Below are 15,207 nucleotides of genomic sequence, written 5' to 3' on the forward strand. Positions count from 1 at the left end.
AAAATATTGCGATGTCATTTTTCCAATATGTTTTACACAGGGGACACCCTTCCACCTGCAACCCAGTACTGAGAAACACCTATACACTCACAACAGCCAATTTAGTTTATTCAATTCACCTATAGCGCATGTTGTTGGACTGTGGGAGAAACCGGAGGAAACCCACACGTATGGTCATACACTGTGGTCATAAAGGGATGGATATGGTCAGTAACAATACTCAGGTAGGCTGTGGCATGGACAAGATGCTCTTTAAAGCATAAATATAATTCCAGAACTCTGCACTTTAAAAATGTCTTTATTGATTTATTTGTTCATCTTTGAGGCTGATCTTTCAGTTTCCTCATCAATGGTGTGCAAAATCTCCATTGTTGCCCACCACCATCCTGCGAATGTAGGTAGGCGGGGGACCAGCAAGAGGGGGCCGGAGAGGAGGGTTCTGGAGATTAACAATGTCGTCCTGTTGAAGAACAGACATACTCATGAAAATCTCTTTCCATCAGTTTCAGATATTACACTTCTAACCCTTGCGTGCTTTTGAGGACGTTTTCATCCACACTGGGGGGATTTTGACTCTTAATTTGACCACAACTTTCTTTGTGTTTCAGCAAATGGAATGGAATTTTTTTGGGGAACAATTCTGGAAAAGCACATTCAGTGTAGACGAATTCTTAATTCTGGGTAAAACAGAAAGCAGGAACTAACCTGTTCCCTCCTCCTTCTGAGAGGACGAGCAGACTGAAGACCTCGCAGAACCCCACGGACTCTTCCATTCACTACTAAATCTCTCTGCTGAGGTCTTTCAGGTTCATCCTGTTGCTGCTCCTCAGGCTGTGGTTCAGGGATCTGATTTTGTCCCCTACTGGCCACAACCTCCTCATGCTGCTGGTTCTGATGAGGCATCTGATTCACAAATGCTTCATCCTGTTGGAGACAAAGACAAAATCAAGTTACTCAACAGATTTACAGACAATCTGAAGATCTGTCAACTCAAACTTCTATATGTGGAATCTATGATTTAACACTGAATCTAACAAAACTCTAAGTAAGTGAGTGTATTTACACACACACACTATAATTAGTTGATTTACTCCATAAGACTCCATATAAAAGCCAGACACTTTTTTGCACAGGCCTTTCTGAAGGGTTAATAGTGCAAACTAATGATCAACAGTAAAAATAACAAATGTTTCCTCTTCTCATCCGGGAAAACCACCAACAATCAAGAACGTATGATCATTTGCTGTCAAGGCTTTCCAATCAAAATGTGTCATTATAATGGAGGTCAATGGGGCAAAAACAGCCACTAACATAATGAAAGGGTAGTAACAATACACAAGGGTTAAAGAGAACATTTGAGCATATTTATAAGAAACAGCATTGGTCCTGGAAAAGCACATTCAGGGTAGACAAATTCTTAATTCTAAGACCGAGTAAAACAGAAAGCAGGAACTAACCTGTTCCCTCATTCTTCTGAGAGGACGAGCAGACTGAAGACCACGCAGGACCCCACGGACTCTTCCATTCACAATTAAATCTCTCTGCTGAGGTCTTTCAGGTTCATCCTGTTGCTGCTCCTCAGGCTGTGGTTCAGGGATCTGATTTTGTCCCCTACTGGCTACAGCCTCCACATGCTGCTGGTTCTGATCAGGCATGTGGTTCACAATTGCTTCATCCTGCTGGAGACAAAGACAAAATCAAGTTACTCAACAGATTTACAGACAATCTGAAGATCTGTCAACTCAAACTTCTATATGTGGAATCTATGATTTAACACTGAATCTAACAAAACTTTAAGTATTTATACACACACACACACACACACACACACACACACACACACACACACACAAACTACGAGTTGATTTACTCAATAGAACTCCATATAAAAGCCAGACACTTTTTTTGCACAGGCCTATCTAAAGGGTTAATAGTGCAAACTAATGATCAACAGTAAAATGTTTCCTCTTAACCAGGAAAACCACCAACAATCAAGAATCCATGATTATATGCTGTCAAGGCTTTACAATCAAAAAGTGTCATTATAATGGAGGTCAATGGGGCAAAAACAGCCACTAACATAATGTAAGGGTAGTAACATTACACAAGGGTTAAATAGAACATTTGAGCATATTTATGAGCATTAGTGTTGGTAAATAAGTCATATGACAATTTAAGCCTATCTTAATCTAAATATAACGCAAATACAACATATTTTCCACATCACTTACTTTAAAACGTAACTAAGTAACACATTTAGTTCCTTTTTTCCAACACTGATAAGCAGATTGATGCTTGATTTTTTGGGGAACAATTCTGGAAAAGCACATTCAGTGTAGACTCATTTTTAATTCTAAGACTGAGTAAAGACTGACTAACCAATTGTCTCATTCTTCTGAGAGGACGAGCAGACTGAAGACCACGCAGAACCCCACGGACTCTTCCATTCACTACTAAATCTCTCTGCTGAGGTCTTTCAGGTTCATCCTGTTGCTGCTCCTCAGGCTGTGGTTCAGGGATCTGATTTTGTCCCCTACTGGCCACAACCTCCTCATGCTGCTGGTTCTGATGAGGCATCTGATTCACAAATGCTTCATCCTGTTGGAGACAAAGTCAAAATCAAGTTACTCAACAGATTTACAGACAACCTGAAGATCTGTCAATACAAATTGCTACATGTGAAGTCTATGATTTAACACTGAATCTATTACAGATCCATATGTAAGTGAGTGTATTTATACACACACACACACACACACACACTCACACTATGAGTTGTTGTTATACTCAATAGAACTCCATATAAAAGCCAGACACTTTTTTTGCTAAAGGGTTAATAGTGCAAACTAATGATCAACAGTAAAAATGTTTCCTCTTAACCAGGAAAACCACCAACAATCAAGAATCCATGATTATATGATGTCAAGGCTTTACAATCAAAAAGTGTTGTTATAATGGAGGTCAATGGGGCAAAGACAGCCACTAGCATAATGAAAGGGTAGTAACAATACACAAGGGTTAAAGAGAACATTTGAGCATATTTATAAGAAACAGCATTGGGTGTATGTATGTAAGAATGTAATATATGACAAGATTAGGCTAAATATTAATCTAAAAATAATCTAAAATATTTTCACATCACTTTACTTTTAAAAGTAACTAAATAACACATTTAGGGCTTTTTCCCAACACTAATTTTTAATTCTAAGACTGAGTAAAACAAAGCAGGAACCAACCGGTTCTCTCATTGTTCTGAGAGGACGAGCAGACTGAAGACCAGACAGAAGCTCATGGATTATTTCATTCAAATCTCTCTGCTGAAGTCTTCCAGGTTCATCCTGTTGCTGCTCCTCAGGGATCTGATTTTGTCCCCTACTGGCTACAAGCTCTACATCCTGCTGGTTCTGAAGAGGCATGTGGTCCGCAAATGCTTTAAGCTGTTGGAGACAAAGACAAAATAATGTTACTCTGAACAGATTTACAGGCAATCTGAAGATCTGTCAACTCAAATTTCTATATGTGGAGTCTATACATTAAGCAGGTCCTAGATAAATCATGTGTTGATATGTAAGCTTTTAAATGGTGGCTGCAGATATAAGTACACTCAGCATAGAGTATATGCTGATTATACTTGAGTACAACTCCCAATCTCAATTTTGATCCACTTCAAATGTTCAGAACTGTGTAGACTAAAATCTCCACCCAGTAACAACTAAAAGAAAGCAGGAACTCACCCATGCTTCCCTTATCTTCAGCAGAGTAGGTGACCGGCGACACCTCGAAAATCTACGAAATCTTTTCGGATCTTTAGGCTTCGCTGAAGCCATCTGACACACGTCTCCATTGTCCTATCAAGGAAACAAACAGATTAAATGAATACTGAGAACTTAATAGCCAGGTTTAAAGCTTCTTTTAATTAATATTCTGAAGATAAGTGAAAGCGAGAGGCAGTAGTGACGTACAGAAGACGCAGGTAGGGTCAAAGCAGGCGTGGGGTTTTCATATCCGAAAAAGAGGTAGCCCGGGGTGTCAGACTCAGCATATCCGGGAGCTCCAGACGGCTCAATCTGGCTCTTGAGGACTGGGGATGTGGTGGGTTCCCCGTTCTCAGGCACAGAAGCTCTCGGTGATGTTTCTGGTGCCTCCAAAAACTGCACCGAGGAGATGTCAACCTGAGGCTCCTCAATAGGGCGCTCAACCTCCATGATGGCCCCTGCAGCGAGGGCAGTGGCGAGCTCATTTGAGGCCTCAGGGACGGAGGACGCATCTGCTGTCTCTGCTGGACCAGACGCAGAAAACTCTCTGTCGTCCTGTTGAAGAAACAGACATAATTTTAAGTCAGTTTAACATATTATAAGTTAATTTGACTTAGGTTAACTTGATTTAGCTTAAACTTTTAAGTATGACAGTTATGCAGTATGTCACTGTATTTTAAAGCTGCATTGTGAAAATGACCGAACATTTTACAGTAAGGATACAGTATAGACCATTTCAATGTGGTCATGTCATTGGCACATGAACATTTCCTGCTTCTTATACTATTTCATAACTCTAACAAGAGGAATGCCATCAGAAAAAAAATAAAAACAGGAGAGAAAATGTAAAACAGGAAACACATTAGAACCATTGTTATTGTTTACATCCCTCAAAATAGTCTATACAATAGTGTAAATACATATACAGCAAGATAAATGGTGCTGTAAATGTCAATACAGATTTTTGATGTACAGTAACTGATTTACAGTATGATACTGAAGATTCTACAGGACAGTGTTAACAGTGTGGACAAGATTTCTTTGACTCAATCTTTTACTATTCTTTAAAAATATAATGGAGTTGTGTGTGAATCTTAATTTACCAGAAATCGACTCTTAAGACTGGCTTTGTGGTCCTGAAATATCTGAAAGCAATATCTTATTTTTTGTAAACGTTACCTCCACAGTTTGACTCTGGTAAACTGAAGTGAAGTCAAACTGACGCTCCTCATCGATGGGGTGTAAAACCTCCATGATAGCCCACCAGCGGCCGGTGGAGAGGGCCGTGGCGAGCTCTTCTGCGCTCTCAGGTGACAGAGAGGCAGGAATCAGGTTGGAAAGATGGTTAAAATCAATGGTTGACATGCTGATGACAAATGCAATGACGAAATACAGAAGAAGTAGAAGATCGATAGACACTGATGACGATGGCAAACACACTGTAAAGCACTGTAAAACAAAGAGATAAGATTAGTAAATAATAAAAAGCTTCTTAACAGCCAAAACACACAGTAACGTAATGAAAATTTCTGCATTAGGGGAGAGCAGGGATGAAAGTAACATGGAACAAGCCTGACAACATTTGCTTTCCAGGCTATAACAGCACAACCCTTCATGGAGCTGCCAAATATCAGCTGATTTTGGGACTATGTCCGGCGGTTAGGTCCCAATTTCAGCTTTTAAGTGCAGAATTATCGTATCGGTTCTTTTTTTCCATATTACAAGTTGTGTTTCTGATATCATGTGTCACACTAATGATCAATCTACAGGTTATTTAGTGCAATAACACATCCTTAAGTATAAAATGGCAAGAGTTCCTGTGGGGACGAAAGTAACACAGTTATTTATTAGACAAACCTTATTTTTCACTTCCACATTAGTTTTCACAGTTTGGATTCAGATGTTTTAAAGAGTTAATGCATATTGCCAATAATACTAAAAATATTCAATAAATTGTAGAAAAGTTTAACATTTTTCATTGTTAGATTGCTTTAAAAACATTTGATGGAGCTGAAATTTATAATGACAATGCAGTTTAATGTTTTGTATGCAAAAATAAAGGACAAAATATGTTTGCAGTTAACATGAACAAGGTCAAAGTCAAATATATTTCAAATAAACAAGATTAAGCCAGTAAATCTAGCAAATATTGTGTTATTTCTGACCCACCCATGCTCGTCCAAGCCTATGGGGTCAAAAGTAACAATGTCCAACTTTTGTTTGACTTGAAGTAACAGTATATTGGAGCTGTTCTACATTGATACAAAATAACACCTGGTCATGATAGAGTTAGTGACCACAACAAAAATATTGTTTTGTTTATTAGGTTTTTATTAAAAAAAGTTACTTTTATCCCTGCTCAAAACACCCAGAGTATAACATTGTGAATGTGTATTTCACTGCGTGTAACGTTAGTCTCAAAACAACAGCTGCTTTTCAACTGCCCGGCCTAAGACCTTTAACTCCGGTCACCGCCAGGGTTTTTGGTCTGCCAGACACCTTTAATCAAAACCGGACAGCGGAAAAGCGGCTATAATACAATAATTTAGCTAAAAACAGTATGTTTTCTGAAATATTAAACATTTTAACAGAAAAAAACAGATTTATTAACATAAAAAAGGTGAAGAGCACAGTATAAAATGTACTTACGATCATTCGACGACTCGGTATGATGTAAAAAGTAGAACACTCCATTTTACAGAATTCAAACGTTCTTAAATAACCATGACGACGCCGCGATGCAACCTATTACATTAGTACAGTATGTGTAGCTTATAGCTAAAGTAGTCATTAGCACAGTATATGCTTTTAAATGAGTTTATATGAATACATTTTACATGTCTTGTAATATTTGTATAGCATAAAGTACATTGACATTTATATATTTAATAAAAGTATATATATTTGTGCATATTTATTTTCTAAAAAAACAAACAAAAAAATTAACGAACATTAAAAAAATGTATTTGAAAGCTATTAACATACTTTAGGTAAAAAAAAAACATAATAATAATAATAATAATAATAATAATAACAATAGTTTAGCTGTACATAAGTTTTCAAATTGAATAAAGGCATGCATTCTGTTGCTCTACTCACTATTTTATTAGTGTAATTCTTCAATGCTGCCAGTAAACTTTTTTATGAAGTGGATCATTCCATAATTAATTGCATTTAAAAGAGTATATTTTCAATAAGACGTTTTTAAGAGCCTAATATGCATCTTTGGGATAGAGCTTTGGTTGAATGTATACAGTTTTGGCCAGCAGGGGCCGCCAGCAGTTGGAGATTTCAATGCTTGCAAACAGTGAATTATTTTTGTGAAGTAATTCAATTGTAGTCCAACTCACTCACCTCTCTGCATATTCAGTTCATCATCCGGGGTCACCACGGTGAGTGATCCACATGCCTGGAGTGAACCCTGGCACATGTTTTACTGGTTGACTCTACAACAAAAGCCTACATACAATAAATATCATGCCCACATTTATCAAGTAGGTGGCCAATATGAGACTCCAGTGTGTGTGTGTGTGTGTGTGTGTGTGTGTGTGTGTGTGTGTGTGTGTGTGTGTGTGTGTGTGTGTGTGTGCTCGTTTATGTGTTTCACCTTTTTGAAATTTCATTCATTCATTCACCAATTGTGTATTCATGTTATTATCAAAATAAGGTGTTAAAGAAAGGGAATCAGCTACAGATCAACTCTGTAGCATTTATTAGAGTTCATTAGAATGTTACTTCATAATGGCCACATACTATATGAAATTTTCTTTCACCTCCGCCTTTTTTGACAAAAGTGAGGCAGACAGTCACACTACTGACAGACCCCAAGTGTTGCTCAAGCACTGGTTATGTAACTAATAATTACATTTAATGTTAGCTTCTTTTTTTTTTTTAAATAAGATAATGTGTTGCTTAATAAGATTTCAATAATGCAAAATGTTTTTGTATCAAGTAACAAAAAAAGACATGATCAGGACACCACCACAGCTTTTTTTGGCCATAGTTAATAATAAATCAAATTGTTCCGGTCCTTGATTCTGACTGGCTGAGCTGCGTTCTAGGCCTTTGTAAAATATTCTACAGACAGACGGTGATTGCTGCTTCTGATATCAGTACTGACTTAAAAAAAAACGTTTTTTTGCTGCATTTTATTTTAGGAAATTAATAATTCTTTACATTTATATAGCGCTTTTCTGGACACTCAAAGCGCTTGACACAATGGGGGGAATCTCCTCATCCACCACCAGTGTTCAGCATCCACCTGGATGACTTGACGGCAGCCATATTGTGCCAGACCGCACACCAGCTGATTGGTGGAGAGGAGACAGAGTGATGAAGCCAGTTATGATATGGGGATGGTTAAGAGGCCATGATGGACAGAGGCCAGTGGGCAAATTTGGCCACGATGCCGGGGTTAAACCCCTACTCTTTTTTGAAGGACATCCTGGGATTTTTAACGACCACAGAGAGTCGGAACTCAGTTTAACATCTCATCCAAAAGAAGGCGCTCACTGAGCAGAATAGTGTCCCCTTCACTATACTGGGGCATTACTATACACAGACCGCAGGTTGAGTGCCCCCTGTCGGCCTCACTAACACCACTTCCAGCAGCAACGTAGCTTTCCCATGTGGTCTCCCATCCAGGTACTGACCAGGCACAGCCCTACTTAGCTTCAGTGGGCGGCCATGTAAGAGTTGCAGAGAGTTAGCTGCCGGCTAGCTCAAATTCTAGCTAGAATCAACCATTTGCTGTTGTCCAAAGTCTGATCTGACCAAAAGAGCCAGAGAGAAAGAGCTCCAAAAAGCTTTTATTTATTTATTTATTTAAATAGCTACACATAAATTTAAAAATAAAGTGACTTTGGGCTTAAAGTGAGGATTCGGAAAAAAAAATAAAGCAGAAAGCCAAAAGAAGCAACAATTCAATGAATTTAAAAGGGGGATTTATGTGGAGTGATGTACTGTACCAATATAAATTCCCTAAAAACCACAGCTTCATGCTTAATTCCTAAAAGCAGCAAGGTTTCACACAAATAAAACAAAAGAAATGAAACAAATAAAGGTTTCTTTGGCACAATACTGATAGCAGAATGTTTCCCAAAGCAAAAGTTGCAGAATCAATGACAAACTCAGAATCAACAACATGAACTACCCATTTTATAACTGAGATTTTTTCTACTAAAAAAGCTTCAAAATGCACATTTTCATTCACATCCTTTTTTCCTCCATCTACTGGTGACAATTTCATATCACATTGCAAGGTGAGTAAAAAAAATCTGACGGCTGCTATATACGGCATAGATACACTCACCGGCCACTTTATTAGGTACACCTGTCCGACTGCTCGATAACGCAATTTTCTAATCAGCCAATCACACGACAGCAACTCAATTCACGTAGGCATGAAGACATGGTCAAGGCAATCTGCTGCAGTTCAACCTGAGCATCAGAATGGGGAAGAAAGGTGATTTAAGAGACTTTGAACATGGCATATTTAAACCGCTGTAATTCCTACAGCATTCACCTAATTTGGATGTAAATACCCTTAAATTAAAGCTGACAGTCTGCAGTTAAAGCATATCTTGTTCGTTTAATTTTAAATCCATTGTGTTAGTGTATAGAGCCAAAAATATTAGAATTGTGTCGATTTCCAAATCTTTATGAACCTAACTGTACTGTATATCACAGCAAAGCAAAATATTGCGATGTCATTTTTCCAATATGTTTTACACAGGGGACACCCTTCCACCTGCAACCCAGTACTGAGAAACACCCATACACTCACAACAGCCAATTTAGTTTATTCAATTCACCTATAGCGCATGTTGTTGGACTGTGGGAGAAACCAGAGGAAACCCACACGTATGGTCATACACTGTGGTTATAAAGGGACGGACATGGTCAGTAACAATACTCAGGTAGGCTGTGGCATGGACAAGATGCTCTTTAAAGCATAAATATAATTCCAGAACTCTGCACTTTAAAAATGTCTTTATTGATTTATTTGTTCATCTTTGAGGCTGATCTTTCAGTTTCCTCATCAATGGCGTGCAAAATCTCCATTGTTGCCCACCACCATCCTGCGAATGTAGGTAGGTGGGGGACCAGCAAGAGGGGGCCGGAGAGGAGGGTTCTGGAGATTAACAATGTCGTCCTGTTGAAAAACAGACATACTCATGAAAATCTCTTTCCATCATTTTCAGATTTTACACTTCTAACCCTTGTGTGCTTTTGAGGACGTTTTCATCCACACTGGGGGGATTTTGACTCTTAATTTGACCACAACTTTCTTTGTGTTTCAGCAAATGGAATGGAAATTTTGGGGGAACAATTCTGGAAAAGCACATTCAGTGTAGACGAATTCTTAATTCTGGGTAAAACAGAAAGCAGGAACTAACCTGTTCCCTCCTCCTTCTGAGAGGACGAGCAGACTGAAGACCTCGCAGAACCCCACGCACTCTTCCATTCACTACTAAATCTCTCTGCTGAGGTCTTTCAGGTTCATCCTGTTGCTGCTCCTCAGGCTGTGGTTCAGGGATCTGATTTTGTCCCCTACTGGCCACAACCTCCTCATGCTGCTGGTTCTGATGAGGCATCTGATTCACAAATGCTTCATCCTGTTGGAGACAAAGACAAAATCAAGTTACTCAACAGATTTACAGACAATCTGAAGATCTGTCAACTCAAACTTCTATATGTGGAATCTATGATTTAACACTGAATCTAACAAAACTCTAAGTAAGTGAGTGTATTTACACACACACACTATAATTAGTTGATTTACTCCATAAGACTCCATATAAAAGCCAGACACTTTTTTGCACAGGCCTTTCTGAAGGGTTAATAGTGCAAACTAATGATCAACAGTAAAAATAACAAATGTTTCCTCTTCTCATCCGGGAAAACCACCAACAATCAAGAACGTATGATCATTTGCTGTCAAGGCTTTACAATCAAAATGTGTCATTATAATGGAGGTCAATGGGGCAAAAACAGCCACTAACATAATGAAAGGGTAGTAACAATACACAAGGGTTAAAGAGAACATTTGAGCATATTTATAAGAAACAGCATTGGTCCTGGAAAAGCACATTCAGGGTAGACAAATTCTTAATTCTAAGACTGAGTAAAACAGAAAGCAGGAACTAACCTGTTCCCTCATTCTTCTGAGAGGACGAGCAGACTGAAGACCACGCAGAACCCCACGCACTCTTCCATTCACAATTAAATCTCTCTGCTGAGGTCTTTCAGGTTCATCCTGTTGCTGCTCCTCAGGCTGTGGTTCAGGGATCTGATTTTGTCCCCTACTGGCTACAGCCTCCACATGCTGCTGGTTCTGATCAGGCATGTGGTTCACAATTGCTTCATCCTGCTGGAGACAAAGACAAAATCAAGTTACTCAACAGATTTACAGACAATCTGAAGATCTGTCAACTCAAACTTCTATATGTGGAATCTATGATTTAACACTGAAACTAACAAAACTCTTTAAGTATTCACACACACACACACTACGAGTTGATTTACTCAACAGAACTCCATATAAAAGCCAGACACTTTTTTTGCACAGGCCTAAAAGGGTTAATAGTGCAAACTAATGATCAACAATAAAAATGTTTCCTCTTAACCAGGAAAACCACCAACAATGTAGAATCCATGATTATATGCTGTCAAGGCTTTCCAATCAAAAAGTGTCGTAATAATGGAGGTCAATGGGGCAAAAACAGCCACTAACATAACGAAAGGGTAGTAACAATACACAAGGGTTAAAGAGAACATTTGAGCATATTTATGAGCATTAGTGTTGGTAAATAAGTCATATATGACCATTTTAAGCCTATCTTAATCTAAATATAATGTAAATACAACATATTTTCCACATCACTCACTTTAAAGCTTAACTAAGTAACACATTTAGTTCCTTTTTTCCATCACTGATAAGCAGATTGATGCTTGATTTTTTGGGGAACAATTCTGGAAAAGCACATTCAGTGTAGACTCATTTTTAATTCTAAGACTGAGTAAAGACTGACTAACCAATTGTCTCATTCTTCTGAGAGGACGAGCAGACTGAAGACCACGCAGAACCCCACGGACTCTTCCATTCACTACTAAATCTCTCTGCTGAGGTCTTTCAGGTTCATCTTGTTGCTGCTCCTCAGGCTGTGGTTCAGGGATCTGATTTTGTCCCCTACTGGCCACAACCTCCTCATGCTGCTGGTTCTGATGAGGCATCTGATTCACAAATGCTTCATCCTGTTGGAGACAAAGACAAAATCAAGTTACTCAACAGATTTACAGACAATCTGAAGATCTGTCAATACAAATTGCTACATGTGAAGTCTATGATTTAACACTGAATCTATTACAATTCCATATGTAAGTGAGTGTATTTATACACACACTCACACAATGAGTTGTTGTTATACTCAATAGAACTCCATATAAAAGCCAGACACTTTTTTTGCTAAAGGGTTAATAGTGCAAACTAATGATCAACAGTAAAAATGACAAATGTTTTCTCTTAACCAAGAAAACCACCAACAATCAAGAATCCATTATTATTTGCTGTCAAGGCTTTCCAATCAAAAAGTGTCGTTATAATGGAGGTCAATGGGGCAAAAACAGCCACTACCATAATGTAAGGGTAGTAACAATACACAAGGGTTAAAGAGAACATTTGAGCATGTTTATAAGCAACAGCATTGGGTGTATGTATGTAAGAATGTAATATATGACTATATTAAGCTAAATATTAATCTAAAAATAATCTAAAATATTTTTCACATCACTTTTAAAAGTAACTAAACACAATTAGGGCTTTTTCCCAACACTAATTTTTAATTCTAAGACTGAGTAAAACAGAAAGCAGGAACTAACCGGTTCTCTCGTTGTTCTGAGAGGACGAGCAGACTGAAGACCAGACAGAAGCTCATGGATTATTTCATTCAAATCTCTCTGCTGAAGTCTTCCAGGTTCATCCTGTTGCTGCTCCTCAGGGATCTGATTTTGTCCCCTACTGGCTACAAGCTCCACATGCTGCTGGTTCTGAAGAGGCATGTGGTCTGCAAATGCTTTAAGCTGTGGAGACAGACAAAATATTGTTACTCTGAACAGATTTACAGGCAATCTGAAGATCTGTCAACTCAAATTTCTATATGTGGAGTCTATACATTAAGCAGGTCCTAGATAAATCATGTGTTGATATGTAAGCTTTTAAATGGTGGCTGCAGATATAAGTATACTCAGCATAGAGTATATGCTGAGTATACTTGAGTACAACTCCCAATCTCAATTTTGATCCACTTCAAATGTTCAGAACTGTGTAGACTAAAATCTCCACCCAGTAACAACTAAAAGAAAGCAGGAACTCACCCATGCTTCCCTTATCTTCAGCAGAGTGGGAGACCGGCGACACCTCGAAAATCTTCGAAATCTTTTCGGATCTTTAGGCTTCGCTGAAGCCATCTGACACACGTCTCCATTGTCCTATCAAGGAAACAAACAGATTAAATGAATACTGAGAACTTAATAGTCCAGTTTAAAGCTTCTTTTAATTAATATTCTGAAGATAAGTGAGAGCGAGAGGCAGTAGTGACGTACAGAAGACGCAGGTAGGGTCAAAGCAGGCGTGGGGTTTTCATATCCGAAAAAGAGGTAGCCCGGGGTGTCAGACTCAGCATATCCGGGAGCTCCAGACGGCTCAATCTGGCTCTTGAGGACTGGGGATGTGGTGGGTTCCCCGTTCTCAGGCACAGAAGCTCTCGGTGATGTTTCTGGTGCCTCCAAAAACTGCACCGAGGAGATGTCAACCTGAGGCTCCTCAATAGGGCGCTCAACCTCCATAATGGCCCCTGCAGCGAGGGCAGTGGCGAGCTCATTTGAGGCCTCAGAGACGGAGGACGCATCTGCTGTCTCTGCTGGACCAGACGCAGAAAACTCTCTGTCGTCCTGTTGAAGAAACAGACATAATTTTAAGTCAGTTTAACATATTATAAGTTAATTTGACTTGATTTAGCTTAAAATTTTAAGCCAACCAGGATTGGTTTACAGTGTATGACAGTTATGCAGTATGTCACTGTATTTTAAAGCTGCATTGTGAAAATGACCGAACATTTTACAGTAAGGATACAGTATAGACCATTTCAATGTGGTCATGTCATTGGCACATGAACATTTCCTACTTCTTATACTATTTCATAACTCTAACAAGAGGAATGCCATCAGGAAAAAAAATAAAAACAGGAGAAAAAAATGTAAAACAGGAAACACATTAGGACCATTGTTATTGTTTACATCCCTCAAAATAGTCTATACAATAGTGTAAATACATATACAGCAAGATAAATGGTGCTGTAAATGTCAATACAGATTTTTGATGTACAGTAACTGATTTACAGTATGATACTGAAGATTCTACAGGACAGTGTTAACAGTGTGGACAAGATTTCTTTGACTCAATCTTTTACTATTCTTTAAAAATATAATGGAGTTGTGTGTGAATCCTAATTTACAAGAAATCGACTCTTAAGACTGGCTTTGTGGTCCTGAAATATCTGAAAGCAATATTTTATTTTTTGTAAACGTTACCTCCACAGTTTGACTCTGGTAAACTGAAGTGAAGTCAAACTGACTCTCCTCATCGATGGGGTGTAAAACCTCCATGATAGCCCACCAGCGGCCGGTGGAGAGGGCCGTGGCGAGCTCTTCTGCGCTCTCAGGTGACAGAGAGGCAGGAATCAGGTTGGAAAGATGGTTAAAATCAATGGTTGACATGCTGATGACAAATGCAATGACGAAATACAGAAGAAGTAGAAGATCGATAGACACTGATGACGATGGCAAACACACTGTAAAGCACTGAGAAACAAAGAGATAAGATTAGTAAATAATAATAAGCTTCTGAACAGCCAAAACACACAATAACGTAATGAAAATTTCTGCATTAGGGGAGAGCAGGGATGAAAGTAACATGGAACAAGCCTGACAACATTTGCTTTCCAGGCTATAACAGCACAACCCTTCATGGAGCTGCCAAATATCAGCGGATTTTGGGTCTGTGTCCTGCGGTTAGGTCCCAATTTCAGCTTTTAAGTGCAGAATTATCGTATCGGTTCTTTTTTTCCATATTACAAGTTGTGTTTCTGATATCATGTGTCACTCTAATGATCAATCTACAGGTTATTTAGTGCAATAACACATCCTTAAGTATAAAATGTCTGAGTTTTTCAGTTTAAAAGTAAATCAGGTTTAAATGGCAGAGTTTTCACTGTTTGGATTCAGATGTTTTAAAGAGTTAATGCATATTGCCAATAATACTAAAATATTCAAGAAATTGTAGAAAAGTTTAACATTTTTCATTGTTAGATTGCTTTAGAAATATTTGATGGAGCTGAAGTTTATAATGACAATGCAGTTTAATGTTTTGTATGCAAAAATAAAGGACAAAATA

General features: G+C 38.5%; 2 protein-coding genes across 3 annotated transcripts; both read right to left on the reverse strand.

Annotated features, from left to right (window-relative positions):
* Positions 1-90: 90 nt before the first annotated feature.
* On the reverse strand, positions 91-5,663 carry LOC130218325 (uncharacterized). Of its 2 annotated transcripts, none has more exons than XM_056450503.1 (8): positions 4,935-5,663; positions 3,963-4,310; positions 3,735-3,848; positions 3,237-3,437; positions 2,380-2,601; positions 1,458-1,679; positions 706-924; positions 91-460 (listed from the first exon to the last, which is right to left on the reverse strand). In XM_056450503.1, the coding sequence occupies exons 1-8, from the start codon at positions 5,118-5,120 to the stop codon at positions 347-349; spliced, it is 1,626 nt and encodes a 541-aa protein (XP_056306478.1). In that variant the 5' UTR covers positions 5,121-5,663; the 3' UTR covers positions 91-346. The 2 variants fall into 2 exon arrangements, with proteins under 2 accessions (XP_056306478.1, XP_056306479.1); XM_056450504.1 differs by having other exon boundaries at positions 2,380-2,598; positions 4,935-5,662.
* A 1,716-nt stretch (positions 5,664-7,379) lies between these two features.
* On the reverse strand, positions 7,380-14,398 carry LOC130218264 (probable basic-leucine zipper transcription factor Q). Its single transcript, XM_056450405.1, has 8 exons — positions 14,390-14,398; positions 13,359-13,706; positions 13,131-13,244; positions 12,636-12,836; positions 11,793-12,011; positions 10,906-11,124; positions 10,154-10,372; positions 7,380-9,909 (listed from the first exon to the last, which is right to left on the reverse strand). Exons 1-8 carry the CDS (start codon positions 14,396-14,398, stop codon positions 9,796-9,798), a joined length of 1,443 nt encoding a protein of 480 aa, XP_056306380.1. The 3' UTR covers positions 7,380-9,795.
* Positions 14,399-15,207: the final 809 nt, after the last annotated feature.

The sequence above is a fragment of the Danio aesculapii genome, chromosome 24 (assembly GCF_903798145.1).
Source record: "Danio aesculapii chromosome 24, fDanAes4.1, whole genome shotgun sequence".
NCBI classification, from domain to species: domain Eukaryota; kingdom Metazoa; phylum Chordata; class Actinopteri; order Cypriniformes; family Danionidae; genus Danio; species Danio aesculapii.